At 35.7% G+C, this 18609-nt stretch overlaps 1 protein-coding gene across 2 annotated transcripts in view; it reads right to left on the bottom strand.

Annotated features, from left to right (window-relative positions):
- Window positions 1–17900, bottom strand: part of IFT57 (intraflagellar transport 57) — a 79217-nt gene extending 61317 nt beyond the window's left edge. For both annotated transcript variants that reach the window (XM_044670105.1, XM_044670107.1), the window contains exons 1-5: window positions 17557–17900; window positions 15309–15471; window positions 10866–10984; window positions 9886–9976; window positions 3257–3325 (exon numbers count right to left, since the gene is read on the bottom strand). In XM_044670105.1, coding sequence (XP_044526040.1) covers window positions 3257–3325; window positions 9886–9976; window positions 10866–10984; window positions 15309–15471; window positions 17557–17774 — 660 coding nt within the window. In that variant the 5' untranslated portion in view covers window positions 17775–17900. The remainder of the gene's footprint in view (window positions 1–3256; window positions 3326–9885; window positions 9977–10865; window positions 10985–15308; window positions 15472–17556) is intronic.
- Window positions 17901–18609: the final 709 nt, after the last annotated feature.

Here is an 18609-nt window from a genome sequence, read left to right as displayed (position 1 = left end):
GAAAAAGGATTTGAGTGATAATATATATATATGAGACATATATATATATATATATGTATATATATATATATATATATATATATATATATATATCCCAGTGAAATTGCTTGTCAACTCTAGGGGATAGGGAGGAAAGAGGGGAGAGGGGAGAGAGAAAACAAGAATCATGTAACCATGGCAAAAAAATAAAAATAAATAAATAAAAATATAGTAGTTCCATACTATTTAGTACTATAGAACCCAACCAATAGTTTAACAATATTTATGGCAAAAACAAACAAATAAACAAACAAACAAACAAACAAACAAACAAATAAATAAATGAATGAATGAATAAATAAAGGGCAGGAAGAGTTCCAACTTGGAATGTGATACATTTCTCCTAACCCCTAAACGGGGAGTGGGTCAAAGTCCCAGTTTGAACAGGGCAGGAAATGGTGAATGAACAATGAGGGTGAAAAGTAAAAAGGGACCCAGTGGGATAAGAGGAGGAGGAATAGGGCTTTCAGTTGGGAGATACAGGAATAGAACTCTTTCTGGTATCATTCCCTAGTGACCCATTCCCCAATCACTCCTTTGTGTTTTAATTTTGGGAAGGTTGAGGACATAGGTATAACATCTTTGACTATTTGTCCTCATGTGAATAAATGTGTCAGATCCCTGTCCTACTACTGAGCATATGGCTCTGGAAAGATCATATTGCTGGATCAGTATCTCTCAATTTGTAATGGTCCATAAAACCATTAGTGACAAAATAAAATGCTTTTAACAAATAAAGGCTTTATTTCTTAAATTCTATAAACTTAAAAAAGTACTCCTTTTATTCTGTTCTTCCTCTTCCCAGGCTCCACGTCCTTTGCCCCTTGAATTTTGAAAGCAATGCACTCAGATGATTTACCCATCTATGGTAGAGAATTTAGGTATTTTCCAGCCAGGATGAGTCATAGTCTTAATGGCAGTTCTTATTCTCTCTCTCTTGCTCTCTCTCTTTCCACGAACAGAAATTACCCTCAGTTCTCAGTTGCCAGCAGTTATATGGTTCCCTTATAGATAAGCTCCTTGACAGTCATCACCAGGATGTTAGCAGTTTTCCCACATTAAGAGTTACCCAGAAAAAATCAGTTATCAGGGAACATGTTTCATTTAAGAGCAGGAATGACTGGCATTTTTTCAAAAGTCATAGTCCCTACAGTTATTTCTTTTTTTTTGCTATATAATTAAACGAAACTTACTTCTCTCCTCCTGAGCAATTGCTCAGGATACAAAGATGGTTTTATTTCACTTGGGCTAACTGTCTCCCCAGGTAAGAGGACTGCCAGTGGAATGTGCCCCAACACCTCTTTGGTTTCCAGTTTTCATTTGATATAGGTTTATAGTGTCTTCATGCAAAGTATTCTTCCATAAACTTATATTGGGTATAGCCTTAGTAATCATAAATCTTTCATGCTAGTCTGTGTGCATAATACTGTTTTTGTCAGTGGTCAAAGGAATATATACTTAATACTGGATGGGACCTCAAAGGCTGTCTAATCCAAATTCCTCTTTTTATAGACGAGGAACTTGAGATGCAGGGAGGTTAAATGACTTGCCCAAGGTCACTCAGATAAGCAGAAAAGGCTGGATTTTAAACTAGTCTCTGTTATCCCAGTACTCTTTCCCTTCTATGATCAACTTGCTTTCAAGACACCTACATTTTATTACTTTTTTCCTTCATGCACTGTTAGGTTTCATTCATTCTCTTTTTTTTACTAGTTCCCACTGCTAACTTCTCCCTTTCTCTGAACTGAGAGACACATTTCTAGACAAATGTTTGAAAGACAGTTGTGTTCATTATTATATCCTGCTAGACCCACAGCAGGTTCTAACACTTCCTCCTTTTGTAGGCCTCAGATATTGGTGTATTGGCTTGTTTCCCTCTTTTTTTCTCATCAGGTAGTGGGAAGAACACTAGAACTGGGGTCAGAAAACCTGGCCCTTTTCCTCCTCCCTCTCACTAATACCAAAAACCACTGAACACTTTGTCCTCGACATCCAGGACTTGGCCAGGGAGAAAGAATGGAATGGTAAAATGACAATCCTGGGTAATATGGACTGAAAAGGAAGGCAAATATCAAAGAGAGGAAAATAAACAGTAGGGAGTGAAGTTTCTTTACTGTAGCTACCAAGCTAACCAGTTGAACAACTGTTCAAAAGTATGGCATTAGGTCTGACTACAAAAAAAGCCCTAATCACATTTAGATTTTCTTTCTAATTTGTCAACCATCAATAAATATTCTTTCATTACAGAGGGCACTATAGAGACAACACAGAAGTATAAATTAAAGTCTCCACATTTGAGAATTTTAGTAAATAGGATTTTGCATTTAATAATATTAATGGTACACAGAAATTGAAACAGTGTGGCACAAACAAATGTAATGGACTTCTTTACTAGTAGCGATGAAAAGACCCAGGACAATCTTGAGGGACTTATGAGAAAGAACATTATCCCCATCCAGAGAAAGAACTATGGGAGCAGAAACGCAGAAGAAAAACATATGACTGATTACATGGTTCGATGGATATATGACTGGGATTTTGGCATTAGAAGAACACTATTACAAATATGAATAATATGGAAATAGGTTTTGTATAATGACATATGCATAACCCTGTGGAATTGCTTGTCAGCCCTGGGGGAGGGGGGAGGAGGAGAGGGAAAGAACATGGATCTTGTAACTATGGAAAAATATTCTAAGTAAATTAAATAAATAAAAAATTAGAAATAATATTAATGACACAAAGTAGCATTTGATAATGCCAAATGAGCCCTAGAGACAGTATTACTGCTTATTTGGCCCTTAGTTATAAAAGCAAACTCACATTTATAAAGCACTTACAAGACTGATTTTCTCACACAACCCTATGAAGTAAACAAAATAATTACCATCACCCTTATTTAAAAGGGAATGGAACAGACTGTTCAGAAGAGTTAAACATTTATACATGGCCAAAGAACCACTAAAGAGCAGAACCTTCTTTCTACTGTATCATGTTAAATGGATTCAACTAAGATAAATTAGTTATAATTTTTTATTCATTTTTTGGTTTTATTATATTTTTAGATACATGAAAATAAAGAACTTTTAAACAAAGTCCTCGAAGGACAAAACAGCCAGTTCTATTCATTTCAACTTATACCAAAATATAAACAGTGATTTAAAGCTAAAATTCCCCAATGTTTTTTGTTCAAGAATCAGTATTAGATGTAACTCACCAATCGGTAGGTCTGTGCCTTTAAAACATTGAGATCAATAAAGTTTTCTTCATTGTCAGTCTCCTCTTCCTAGGAAAAGAAAGAAATTTCTTCAATACATTGTTATCAGAAATCAGAATTTAAAAAATATTATGTGAATAAACAAACAAAATATTATGTTAGGCTTATTCTAAGACTATCATGTGGGGAAACAAAAAGACAAATTTAGAGAGGTTGTGCATGAAGTACTACACTATATTAAAAGTAATATTTATTGGTGACAGAATTAATGCTTGTCTTATAGGAACCATCCTAGCAAAGTTCAGATATTCTTTATTATCTGTGGGTAGGCTGCTAGATAATTAATCTTTTGGGTTATAGCAACTCATGAATTTTTATTAAGAAGTGGGGCTGCTGGGTATCTCAGTGGATAGAGCCAGGCCTAGACACGGGAGGTCCTAGGTTCAAATCTGGCCTCAGACACTTAACAGCCATGTGACACCGGGCAAGTCACTTGACCCCCATTGCCTACCCTTACTGCTCTTCTGCCTTGGAGCAGAACATGGAACTTGGAACAGTATTGACTCCAAGACAGAAGGTAAGGGTTAAAAAAAAAAAGATTGAGATGTGTTTAATCTACACTGACAAAACAAATCCTTGACATATACATTGATATTTCTTTTTTTAAAAAGAGAAATAGTTACTAGACATTTGATGGACCCAAAATGAATGGAGAGGGAAATTTATTGGGACTCAATCTTATGATCAAGAAAAAGAAAAGATCTATGTTAAGTCCTAGAAATGAGAGGTTCCTTAGTCTTTTGAAGCTATTTGTAGGGCAGCAAGATTTGGGACAGTTATCATACAAATGAACTAAGGCAATGATGTTTTATAAACATAGAATGTGAAGATAAATTATAAAGGAATAATCATCAATTTTTTTCTGGAATTGGTTATAAGGTCATAAAACAGAAAAGTATATTAGTAGAATAGGCTGGATAAAGAAGAAGCAGAAACATTCTAACTCAATAATACAGTAATGATAAACCCATTATTTGTGGAAGAATTCCCTTTGACAAGAACTCCTGGGAAAATGTAAAAAAAAATTGGCAGGAATTGGTTTTAGACCAGTATCTAACACCATATACCACAATAAGCTAAAAACCCATACAGCCCTGAATAATGACATATGAAAATATATGAGAACCAAATTACTTAACTTTCATAGATATGACTAGCTAGAAAGTCCTTTTTTAAAAAGCCCTTACCTTCTGTCTTAGAATCAATGAATTGGTTCCAAGGTAGAAGAGTGGTAAGGACTAGACAATGGGGGTTAAGTGACTTGCCCAGGGTCACACAGCCAGATAGTGTCTGAGGCCAGATTTGAACCCAGGATCTCCCATCTGTAGGCCTGGCACTCAAGCCACTGAGCCACCTACCTATTCCTTCAAAGAAACTTCTTAACCAAACAAGGGATAAAAGTCATCAAAAAGATAATAGATAATTTTGATTAAATTTTAAAAGCTTTTGCATGAACAAAGTTAATTATGATAAAGAAAGCTGTCAATTTGTAAAATAAATTTGCATCAAATATCTCTGAAAAGGGTTTTTGATATCCAAGATATAATATAGGGAATGAGTATAAATATATGTCTAAGAACCATTCTATCCTGATGTGTGGTCAAATAAGCTAAATTTTGAAAACAAACATTTGTCAAAAAAAATTGTAAACTATTAAAATCTATATAAAAGATTGCTCTAAATGACTAAATAAAAGACATAGCAATCAAAACAACTCCAAGGTTTCATATCATGCGTAGTAAAGTGACAAATATTAAAAAAGATGCTATTAATAAATGTCAAAGGGCTATGGAAAAAGAGTCAATACAGATGTATTCTAGTGGAGCTGTGAAGTGGTTTAACCACTTTGGAAAGTAATTATAATTAAGCTAAAAAAGTGACTAAATTTTGCCCATATCCTTTGACCCAGAAATTTTTCTGTGACTCTCCAAGAAGGCCAAAGAAAGGAAAACCCTATATATACCAAAATGTTTATGGTAGTACTTTTTATTTTAATGGTAGCAAAAGATTAGAAACAAAGTAGATGCCTAGCAATTGTGGAAAGTTAAATTGTGGTATTATGAATGTAATACTGTAACCAAAGGTCAATTATAAAGAATACAGAGACACAAGAAGAGTTATGTTAGTGAAATAAGAATAAGCAATACCAGGGAAAAAACCAACATGATGATGAAAAATCAAAACAACAAAAAACACACATGCAGGAATTATAATTATTTTATTTTATTTTATTTTATTTTATTTTAATTACTATGTATTGGCTCCAAGGGAGAAGAGTGGTAAGGGTAGGCAATGGGGGTTAAATGACTTGCCCAGGGTCACACAGCTGGGAAGTATCTGAGGCCAGATTTGAACCTAGGACCTCCTGTCTCTAGGCCTGGTTCTCAATCCACTGAGCCACCCAGCTGCCCCTATAATCATTTTAATAACCAAGTTTGACACCAAAGAAGAGAAAGTAACTTCTTTCCTTTTTTTCTGTGTATGTTTATCTATCTAGAGATTGCTTGATTGTCTAGAAAATTTTAAAACAAGTCAAGATTCTTCTAAATTCTAAAGGCTTCACAATCATCCTAGATTGATATAGTATATTCTTCAAAGCAACTTTGAATCCTTATAATGACAGAGAATTTACCTTAGGTTTCCTACAGTCTAGCCCAGTGATGGGCAACCTTTTGAGCTTATTAGTGTGTCAAAATTTGCCAAAAAACTGAGCATAACTCAGGTGGTGTGTCACTTCGAGAAAAAAACCATAATTTTGTGATATTTATAGTTTAAATAAAAAATGTATAATTGTAATATGTAACTTTATTTAATAAACAAAGTAGGTAAATTAATATAGGTAGAATTGTCATCTATAGAGTACAGAGTGTCTACACTACCCTACAGCAAATGTTTCATCCTCAGCATGAGGCCTCATACTTTTCTGTATGTGCCACGTATAATCGAAAATGGCTAACCCTGTCAGTGCTGAAACATGTGTCATAAGTTTACCATCACTGGTCTAGCCTTTTGTCCTGAGTTTAGGCTGCTTAAACTATTCACCCCAAAAATTTCCAATTACAACCTGGTCACATGCTCAGGTAGTCCAATCAGTTACTCTAACTGTATTTTTAATAGCCTGTAGAAACAAGTCCAATACTTCCCCAAATTTTTAGCCTTCTAACAGCCCCCTCCCCCAATTTCTAAATTTGATGCCTGGTATTGGGAGAAGTGAGAAATAAAGGGAGAATAATGAAGATAGGCATAGGAGAGAATGCTACCTGAGAATTCTGCTAGACAAGAGATGTAAGGTGTAAATAGGACTTTGAAAAGAATGTATTAATATTGTAAAGAAATGTGAAAAAGAGAAGTGCAGGTATGAAAATGAATATGCACTGTCATTAAGGATCCTAGAAACAGGCCACATAGGAAAGAATATAAGTCTATTAGAAAAAACTAGCTAGTGTGGAAATTAACTTAATTCTGCCACTCTTTTTAGCAGAACTTATATTTTAGAAAAGACTTTAGACTGACTAATTCACAAGCCTGAGCTGAAGACTAAAATTTTGCTCTTGCCTACTTCTTATAATTGATTAAGTCATGATTCTTTGTTTCCAAACTTAGTTCAGCATTCAGCTGGTTTGTAATGGGTGAGGTTTAGAAACCCATCTCTTCTGCTAATAATCTGTGCTCTACTGGGAGGGCTGTATGTGAAAGGAAAGGAGTTGTTGGGCCTATTATCTTTAGTTATGACATCCTTCAAGGATGTCTGGTTTGCTGTCCAAAAGGCTGACCATGATCTCATACCTGAACTGTAACAATGAGTTTTTATTAAGTCCTTTGGGAAAGCAGATGATTTATCGTTGGCTCTTGGTCACCAAACTTCTAACCATTTAGTTGGTCCTTGCACCTCAATTCTGTAAACCAATCATTTTGTGTATTGAATCCTATGATATTTATTCACCCTGCTCATGCTTTGTGTGCTCTTCTCTCCTCCTTCTCTTTGTGATTTTTGCTTTAAAAGCCTTTATGATGCTATAATTAAATATTGAAGCACTAGGACTAGACTTAACCTTTGAACAGGGCAAAAAATGAATAGGAAAGTATAAGTAAAAAGGAATCTGATGTAATAGGGAGATTGAAAATATTTTTAGAATTATATTTTTTATTTGACTCAAAAGACTTGCTACGGCTTTTATATATACCTTAAAAATTTCAATTTATAATACAGAAGAAAGTGTATCCTTTCAGGTGATAACAAATTTATAAACAGAGGTTATCAGTAATAAAATGGCTTTCCCATTTTCATTTAAAATTAGTGAGTGAGAAATTTCCTCTGCTTTGTTACTTCTATATTGAGTTATCACAGTACTTTACTAGTTATAGATAATTTTAATTAGTTCAGAATACAGTAACTTACACACAGAATAAAGCAGTTCTCTAATTTATTTCAACCCCTGCAATTCCACATATCTTTCCATATTCAATCAAATTGCCAACCCAATCTAGTTCATGTTCTAGGTAAAGGACTATGTGAGGAGGTATCTCTGTCTCCATTGGCCTTACAATTTTGATTTGTTGCAGAAAAGTAGATTTAAACACTAGTGACCTGGTCTTTTAGTTTCACATTATGAACAGTATCTTAAGCATGCACAAAGGCCCAGATTGTGTAGTGCAATTTAAATAAGATCTTTTATTTGAAGCCTTCAAGAACATTTAACCAGCATTTGTTTATCTGAACATTTCTGTAGGGTGGTATTGTTATAGACACAAGTGGTACTGAAAAATGAAATTATGGTCTTTGGACAGAAGAATAGAACCATGCAAGACTTATGTATTTGGCTAAAATACAGAGTATATTAAAGGGAATGATCTGAAATAAGCCGGTTGATAAGGGTAGACTGAAACCAGATTATGAAGAGTTTTAAATGCCAAGCAAAGGAGCCTGTTACTTTCACCCTAGAGGCAAGAGGGAGTCACTGAAACTTTTGAGTAGGGCAGTGACATGTTTAGACCTATGCTTTAGGAAGATTGTTTTGGCAATGGCATGAAGACAGAAAAGTATGTGGAAAAATGACTGGAGAAGAGAGAATAAAAGTCAATTAACAGGCCCAATTAAGAGGTGATGAAAGGTTTAACTATCAATCAACAGGCATTTAAGTATTTCCTCTAAGTGCTGGGAATACAAAACTTCATTTTGAAACAAAATAAGGGTGTTAACTATGTAACAGGAGAAAACAGGATTGGTGGCATGAAGATGGGTGAAAGCAGAGTCAAAAGTTGGTATTTGACTTCAGGGGAGTGAAGGTAGAGAGAAAAAAAGAGAGAAAAGTCAGAGGCAACTTCCAAGTATAAACCTAAGTGAATGAAAGGTTAGTGAAAAGACTCCACTGACTAGCGAAATTTAGAGAAAAAGTAGCAATGTGGTAGGGGAAGATAAGTTAATTTTGGAAATGTTGCATCTGAGGTACCTATGGAACATCCATTGCTATGGGTAAGGGCAAACTGGAGTTCAGGAGAAAGATGAGACTTGAGTGTAAAGATTTAGGAGTCATCAGAATAGAGATATAATTGAATACATAGGCACCAATAAGATTATCAAGATAAAGTGAGGAGAGAGGGTTTTTAGTCTCTTTTTTGCCATAGACCCCTTTGGCAATCTAGTCAAGACCATGAGCCTTTTATTAGAAATGAGGTTTTTCAAAAGCATAAAATAAAATACAAAGAATCAAATTAATTATATTGAAACAGTTTTCAAATTATTTAAAATTAGGATTATTGGTCCCAGGTGAATAACTTCTAATATAGAAAGACAAAAGGGCCCAGGACAGAGTATCTGAGGTACAATGATGTTTAGTAGATGAGACATGAACTCAGCAATGGAAACTGAGAAGAAATTCAAGGTAGAGAAGAAGAGAGAATTATCACAAAAATCCAGAGAGAAGAGCAGAAAGGCAAGTGTTTCCCAAATGAGGAGGACTACAAATCTGGTGATAAACCATTTGATAAAGGAGGAAAATGTCCTGAAAGCTTGTAGATAACTTCAATCTGAACATATGAAGGAGAAGATATTGAATGATTCTAGCACAGGGAGGGCCTGGAAGTGTCAGTGAAAAAACAAAGAGTATATGTCTATTCTATTCTTATGAGTAACCCTGCCAATTGGACCGACAATTAATATTTTTCCCTTTTCAAAGTCAATGAAAAAATTATATTCTAGAACATTACAAATTCCACCATTGTAACCCCAGTGCCTGTACATAGTGGATACTTAATAAATGCTTGTTCCCTTCCCTATTCTTCTTTTTTTAAAACCTTTATTTTCTGTCTTAGAATTGCTACTAAGTGTCAGTTCCAAGGCAAAAGAGGTTAGGCAACTGAGATGAAGGACTTGCCCATGGTCACACAGCTAGGGAGTATCTGCGGCTACATTTGCACACAGGATCTCCTATTTCCAAGTCTGGCTCTCTATGCAATCTAGCTCCCTCCCTTCCCTATTTTTATAAGAAAAAAAGATATTTATCCATAGGCAAGAAACTCAGAACTAATTAATAAAATTAAAGAAAAACCTGATGTAAACAAACACGTACCACAATTTCTTCCTCAACTTTATTTACTGTTAATTCTGCATCATCTTCTGGAACTGTTTCCTCTTCTAATTCTTCTACTGGGTATACTGGCCTAAAAGAAGACAGCTTAGTTTGTGATATTTAGACTTGAAAAAATAAATCATATAAGAAATAATAAGGAAAATGCTAAGAACAAAATAAACACTTATAAAATTGTTCTAACTTATGTCATGAGATTTAGAAAGTACTAGCCAAAATATGTCTTTCACTGGAATTTTCCTGAATTGTAACATCCAAGAATATGAAAAAAATATGAGTTAGTATTTGTGCATAACTTCCAAATAATGTGTGTGTGATAAAATGTTTGTTATCATGTTACTACATTAGTATACTGATCTGTAGTACTTTAAGTTTAACTCTGTGGTAGGTCATATTACAATCTTCATTTAACAGATGAAGAAGCTGCAACTCAGAGGTGAAGTGATTTGCTCAGAGTCATATAAGCTAGAAAATTTTAAAGGTAGGCCTCAAACTCAGGTCTTGTAACTCCTAGATCAATGTTCTTTCTACTAAACCACAGTACTAATTCAGACTGTGTTACTTATGACAGTTAGGATTTCATAACTTTTCCTTGGGAGTTATTAAATTAATGATTTACCTTCTTAATTGTTAATCTATCCTTTTTTACCATACTTATTATTCATGTAAAAATGAGTAATTTGGTCTATATGACCTTAAATGTACTGCCTTGCTCTAACAATCAATATAAAATTCACACACATCAACCAGAATGAGTTTATGTAGATGATCACAAAAGCAAAATATCTAACACTTTATTTTAAACCTAGCATAAAAAGTCTCTAAACATTTCAGCTCTACATTAACTTTTTTTTCTTCTATATCACAACAGGAAGGGTTTCTCATGAGATAAATTTTCAAGGTTCTGAACAGTTTGGATTAAGAGGCTACTTATGTAAATACTAGTATTATGATGATCTTACCTTTTCCAACTGAAACCAACATATTTTAGGGCTTCTTCAGCTAAACAATCAAGAACATAGCATACATGCTCTCCATGACCTGACTTTAACTTTGATGGAGGAAAATCTGCAGACCTTCCCTAAAATAAAGAGATTATTTTCTTATTTATATCCAAAATGTGATATGACAAATAACATGCTATATATATGTTTGATTTGGGGGGAGGAATGTTAAAAAGTGTTTTAAATAATTATGTTGCTAGTCCATCTTTTTTCCTTCGTTTCTTTTTTTTTTCTAAGACACAAATAACATGGCCTAAATTTGGCAAGAAGTCGATTCATCTTTTCCTGATGAGCTATCTGACTAGGGAAAATCATTATTCTCTTAGGACAGCCCACACAAAGCCAAAACAACCAGTTGAAAAGTGAAAAAAAATCAATAAGCCTGCTGTTTGATCTATATAATGCCAACTGGTTTTACAAAATCTCTCTAACCTCAACATTGAAGTGATGAGTTCAATTTAATTTAATTAAATAAACATTAAATACCTGCTATGCATAAGGGTCTATTCTAGGCATGGAGGATACAAAAACAATTCCGACTATCTGTAATGAGGATTTATAATTTTATAGAAATGAAATACCACCACATACACATTTAACTAATATAAAGGATTATGCAAGGCTTAAAGGTTATAGGAGGCATTATCTCAGTCAAGAAAATTGGGGTTCAAATCCCATTTCTGATTCATATATGATCCTTAGCTGGCTGCTTAACCTCTCAGTGCCCCAAAGCAACAAAGACCAGTAGTTGCAAAGCAGTAGCTGGATCTGAATTGGTAGGTAAGGTTTTCTTATGTAGAGTTCCCTATACCACTGAAATCACATACCAAGACCCCCTTTTAAAAAAAAAAAGGCAGGAGTAAAGGGATAAGAATATTAGAAAATGCTTCAAGGAAAGTATGTCAACACAACTGGGTCTTGAAAGATGAGGCATTTTAACAGGTAGGGAATTAGGAAGGAAGAGAAATTTTATTCCAGAGAGAAGGAATAGTTTGAGCAAAGGAATTGAGACACAATGACAACAGGATACAAAAAAGCAGTCTGGCTAGAACACAGCATAAGTGAAACAGAATAGTCTGAAATGAGGTGAGAAAGGTGATGTTAGAGTAGAGCAGATCTTAAAGTACCAAGATTATGAATTTATAAATTTGCAGGTAATGGAAAGGCAATGTGTTTTTGAGAAGAGGGATAATGTTATCAGTGATTAGGATCCCCATATGGAGGATGGAAAAGGAGATAAATTAAAGGCAGAAAGATCAGTCATTTTATTTGCCATTTAAGGCCTACTGCAGTCTTAATTATTTGGAAGATTATAATGGAAGTAAGATAAAAGGATGGGATGGTAAATTAGGACCACTCATGGAAGCAACTGGACTGAGAAATCCTAAACTTTGAGGTACTTGAGAATGAGAAGACACAATCAGCTTTTCCTATCCTTTTCAATTTCATCATGGCAACTGTCTCTCCAAATAAATGGATATATATGATTAACTCTCTGTGTTTACACAAGAGACTGAAAAAAGAAACCTACTCAAGATTTATGTACTTTAAGGATATTTATCAAGAGATACTATTTTATATTCAGCAAGAGATGTGAATGGGATGCTACAAACTTGCAAATCTGTATTCAGATTTGACCAAAGATATGGCAGTTCAGTTCAGGGAAATGCATAACTCCTAAGGTTGTTTTCCAGCTTTACCTGAAAAGTCCCATCTCCAATATGTGTTAAGAGCTGTTCCTTTTCTTTTCCAAGGTTTCAGGATGGTGATTATTGGGGTGTCAATGTTATCTGCTACTTCTGGTCTAGAGGAGTACTGTTGTGCATGCTGTAGCATGGTAAATGATTGAAGGAGATGGGGATGCTCTCTTAACTTAGTCACGGTTAGCTAATGCATGAAGCAAGGTATGATGGGGTTATCTGTGTCTACATGGTTATTATAAATTTAGTTGGAAAAGAAGAAACTTTTCCAACAGATTTTAGAAGTAAAAACATAAAATCAAGGCATTTTGTAGGGGGTGTTCCTTTTTCTTCTCCTTCTCTATTCTATATGTGAAATGCTAACAGATTCTATAAGGTAGAAGGGAGAATAAGCTTCCAATACACAAAGATACAGATAAGGGGAGAAAATGATAACATATTAATATAATTACATATAAATGTGATTCATTTACATCTCTCAGAATGAGGAAGGATTGCATTTTCAACATAAATACCCACAGAAACACAATTATATCTTCATATACATAATGAGAAAGAGACATAGAACTAAAGGGACCATATATTAGGGAAAGCATTGCAATATTTAGTTTTCTGGTCCTACCACAGGTAGGGACTTGGTAGCCTGGGGGCAGAAACACCACTTAAGAGGCTATTTATAGGGGCAACTAGATGGCTCAATGGATAGAGAGTCAGGTTTGGAAATGGGAAGTCCTGGGTTCAAATTTGACCTCAGATACTTCCTAGCAGTGTGACCCTGAGAAAGTCACTTAACCCAAGTTGCCTAGCCCTTACTGCTCTTCTGCCTTAGAACCAATACTCAGTATCAATTCTAAGACAGAGGGTAAGGGTTTTTAAAAAAGAAGCTATTATAATAGGCTAGGCAAGAACGGATGTTCTCTATGGCACTACTCTGTCCAGTTATCTTTATCATATCTGACTAATATTTCTCAGCTTTCTTTGCTAATTCATCATCCACATCATGCTTCTTGCTCCAAGGCTCCATTTTACAGTTTCTCTCATATCTCTACAATCTCCCTTGGTGACTTCCCCATAGTTCCCCGTAGGCTTAATTATCATCTCTCTGCAGATGACTCCCAAATTTATATATTTAGGTTTGTCTCTTTTGTCTCATATCACCTACCTATTGAACATTTCAAACTAGATCTAAAGAAGTTATATCAAAACCCAAAATATTCAAGAGGACTTATTATCTTCCCCAAAAAACTCATTCTTCCACTGAACTACCCTATTTCTGTCAAAGGCATCACTATTATTTCATATATTGTTATTCCTCAACTTTTCATTCTCCCATACTTCACATATTCACTCAAGGTCCCAATATGGCCTTTTTTTTCCTTACCACTACAATATCTTTCACATCTGAATTTTCTCATGTAGTTACCATACCTTATTTCACGCCTGCTCTCTTCTTGCCTGCATTATTCCATTGGCTCCCTAATTGTTCTTTTTCTCTCAAGTATTTCTCTACTGCAAACTATTCTCAACACAGCTGCCAAAGTGATATTCCTTAAGCATAGATCTGATCATATCACATCTTGACCCAAAATATTCCAGTGTCTCTCTACTGCCTCTTGGCCAAAAATATAAATTTGAGGTTTTTTCTCAAAGCTCCCCACAGCCTCATCTGAACCCATCTTTCTTTTCTAGTCTTATACTTATTTTATTTTCCTGTACCCTGTGGGTAAGTAAGATTGTTCTAGTTTCTGACCATGTTTCATTTCACATGCCATCTCTCCCTGACTCTGCAATGGCTGTCTTCCATTCCTAGAATGTACTTCTCTTCCACACCTCATAGTAACTCTCATTTCTTTCATGATATGAGATGGATCTGAAAAGATAGAAGGCAGAATTGGTAGAACATGACAAATAAGATATAAACAAAGATGGAGGGGAGAATCAAAGAAGAACCTGAGTTTTCAAGCCTGAGTGACCATAAGGATGGTAGTAGCACCATCAACAGTAAGTTAGAGGGAAAGTTGGTTTTCTCTGTGTGTTTAGGAAGGCAAAGGTGTGAAAGAAGAAAAGTGAGGTTATGGTCTATATAATGGAATATTATGGAAAGCATAAAGGTAAGTAGATATAGCCTCTGATTAAATTTTCACAATTTTTATAATTAGATATGATGATAATCTACAGTTTCTCTGATGGAGGAAGTTCTAGAATTAAATGCTCGTATTATGTTTATCACATCTATTAGTATTACTACTATCCTCCCCTGGAGAAGAATAGAAATAAAAAAACTTTTTTTGTTTTTTAAAAAAATGCATTTTTCATAAAAGTATTTGAACCACAACAAATATGTATAAAATATATTGTTTTCAGCTTTTTTTTTCAGAAAGGTGAGCTAAAAACTCATATTTTACTTCTGATTAAGAAATTTTCAAGATTAAGAAAAATATACACATTTTTGTAGTATACATCAATGTAAGTGAACAATTTTTGGAAGACAGCTTCAGCAACCTAGAGATGGCAGAAACTACATTAATAAAACTTTAAATGCAATTACAATTCTTTGATATTATTTTGGTACATCCCATCTGAAAAAATTAGAAACTCATAAATAGGAAAAGGATCATTGTCTGGCATTTATATTGAATTAATTAGAAATACAATGAGCTTAAAATTAACAATTTGAAAATACAAACTCTTTTGCACTTACAAATGATCGAAGCTCAGATAATATATTAGATATTGTTGCATTGGGGTCATCATATTCCTGTGGTTGTTCAAAGGGGCATCCTGCTTTATTAATTAGCCAAGCAGCAAGAGTGCAAAACATGTAAAACTGTTCACCTGGATTGGTAGGCAAAGCAAAATAATGTCTGTTTCAAAGAAGAAAAAAAAAAAAGAAACCTTAAAAAGCTGCAAAATAGTTTATCTGTCTAAAAGTAACATCTACGATATTTCAAAAGGATGTTTTATTTTAATGGCAACATTAAAAACAAAAAACTAAAAATAGATCTTTTCTTAACTTCAATATACCACATTGACATTAAAAGTTTATCAATAAAGAGACTCACAAGTGTGTCAGAGCTGCAAGAAAGCAGAGGTCTTCTCATATGAGAGATGAAGAAAAAGAGGCATACAAAATTACCAAGCTAATTTTTTTAAATGTATTTATTCTGTTTTAAACTGGCAAGAAAAGTCATGCAACTAGTTACTGACAGAGTTGGATTTGCTAACTCAGGATCTTGATACCTAATTCTGTGATCTTTTCACGGCTGCATGGTCTTTCCAAATTATAGAATCAGAAAATCATCACTGTTACTTACACATGAAATATACCAGCTAATATGCCTATAGTACAGAGAAGAAAGGAAATGAAGAAGTATATCTGAAACCTAAATAAAAAAAGATTAAGATCCTGAATAAATCACACAAGTTAAAATGCTTTAAGATACCACACTCCACATCTAAAATATTCAACCTGCTTTCTAACTTCCAAATACAACCAAAAATAGTATCAGATCTGAGATACCATGAAATTTGATAATTTCAAAACAAGACAGCTAACTAGCAACTCTAAATTTTAGTTCAAGAATCTTTCCTGTCTCTGTCATGATCATAAATATTAATTTGCAGAAAAGGTATTTATTAAAAACATGGTATGTATATATTTTGAAGTTCAGTTTTTGTTAACTTTTTTCAGTACATAGCCCACCTGTGAATGGCCATAACAGAAAGAGAGCAAAGAAGGGAGATGACATATTATAAATACAAGTACACACATACCTCATAAACTCTTCCACTGCTTCTCCCAAGATTATGGTTATCACTACCTCCACTGTCCTAGTCAAAATTGATAAATGGAAATGAAGAGACCCAGTATGTCTCCATACACATATTTAAGATGCACTCAAGTATCCTGATCCTGATGCCCTGGTCACAGTATTGTGTTATAAATGATATAAAAGAAACACAGGAACTATGTGTTTGTTGAATTAAAATATAAGTGATCCACTTTATTCTAATCAGTCAAGTCTAAGCAATCAATCTCTAATAACATGTAAATCATAAATATCTACATATATACACATACACACATGTATTTCAACCTATGACTAAGACCAACATTATAACCATATTGTTTGTTTCTTCCAACTTTTCACATTATGAATAAATTATACAAGAATGACTTGGGTAAAGACCGGGTAGTTTAAATTTTAGAGATTATACCAATGAAGAGTAAAAGAAGGTGTTTGAGACAGACTCAGAAAAATTATTTGAGTTTTATTACATATTAAGTAAAGCAAGTTCGACATTGAATCTAACTCTAATTCCAGTTCACCTGCGCAACACGAAAATAATCAAAATTAATCTTAGCATCAGTTAGGAAAGAAATTTTATGAAACCAATTTATTTGGCTAAATCTAGACTAAGTTGGTTGGAAGAGAAAGTAGAAGCTGTCTATTTTTACCAAAATTAAAAATGAAGGAGGCACTGTCCCGTAGATAAAATAGGTTCTGAATTTCTCCCCCAAACAGAAGTAAGTACTGTTTCTCAGATCTCGGAGAACACAGTGTTTTGAACACAGGCTGGAGAATTATATACCAGGTACCTGCTGTACATAGCAGTGAAGGACAGACATGGTCCTCGGCTCTTTGTCCATATCCATTACGATATATTCTCCAGCCTTTCCTTGCACTGTACCTTGTGAATGCTACACGTTTTGAGATACCCAATTTGAACTCTTGCACGCTCTCCCTGAAGAAGAGCCCAAGAGTCCTCAAATTTGGTAAGACTCCTAGCTGGGTCATGCAAGCACAGGAGAGACTGATTCAGCCATCTCATCCAGATTTTGCGATAAAAGTGTGAGAGCGGCCAGACCCCTTCACCATTTGGCCCCTAGGCACCGGGAGTCCTGCGTGGGGCGGGGAGGGGGGCGTGGCCACGGCCCAGGGTCCTACCTGGACAGCGGTTTCAAGTTGTTTCTGCGCAGGATCTCCTCTTCGTAGCGCAGCAGCTTTAGCTTCTCCACAAGGTCTTCCATCACCACGAACATGTGGTAGGCCGCGCCGGGGCCCCGTTCCACGTACAGGCCTTCTCCGCTCGCGTCCCCGCCACGGGCCCGAAGCACCGTTTCCTCCACGCTTACTGGCGGCACCACGGCCGCGGCCACAGCCATCTCTGCGGGGATGGGGTGGGGGAGCGTGGAGGGAGGGATAGGGTAGGGAAGCGTGGAGGGGGGCGGGGGAGAGTTGAGCGGTCTGAGTCCGGTGCTAAAGCGGCCCAACCACCACCCCAGTGGGGCCGCGCTCAACTCCGCCACTAACTCCGGGCGCCACGGTCGCCTGGCAACGCGTCAACCTCCGGTGACGTCACGCCCCGCTCTGGAGTCCCGGAGCCCCGCCCTTTCCTTGTGATGCCCACGTGCCCTGGAGCGCCACCGGGCCACCCCGGGGATGCTGACGTGAGCCTTGGCCCCGCCCACTCGGCTCTGTGAATAGTGAGCAGGCGGTAGGCGGGGCTAAGGGACTTTACCCGGGTTAGATTTTGCATTCGCGCTAAGAGTTTAAGCAAAGGGAAGATCTAGGTCTCCTTATAAGTTACTTCCCAAGATGTACCCCTCTGTCCTCTGACACTGGCCTCCTGGGTATTCCATAAACAAGAATCTCCATCTCATTTCTCTGGGCATTTTCTCCGACTGTCCCCTATGCCTAATATTCTCATTTCACTTACTGCCTTCCCTTGCTTTCTTAAATGTCAACTAAAATTTTGCTTCCTACTGGAAGTCTTCTCTCTTAATTCCAGTGCCTCCCCTCTGTTAATCATTTCATATTTACCTTGTTTATAGTTTGCTTTGCATATATTTGTTTGCACAGTGTCTCTTTCCCCCATTAGATCATAAGCTCCTTAAGGGCAGGGACCATCTTTTGCCTCTTTGTATACTTAGCACGTAGTAGATGTTTAATAAATGTTAAATTGAAACGTAAGTAGGCATTGAGCAAAACAAGAATGTG

Source organism: Gracilinanus agilis, chromosome 3 (assembly GCF_016433145.1).
Source record: "Gracilinanus agilis isolate LMUSP501 chromosome 3, AgileGrace, whole genome shotgun sequence".
NCBI lineage: Eukaryota > Metazoa > Chordata > Mammalia > Didelphimorphia > Didelphidae > Gracilinanus > Gracilinanus agilis.
This window is presented reverse-complemented; position numbering and strand designations above follow the sequence as displayed.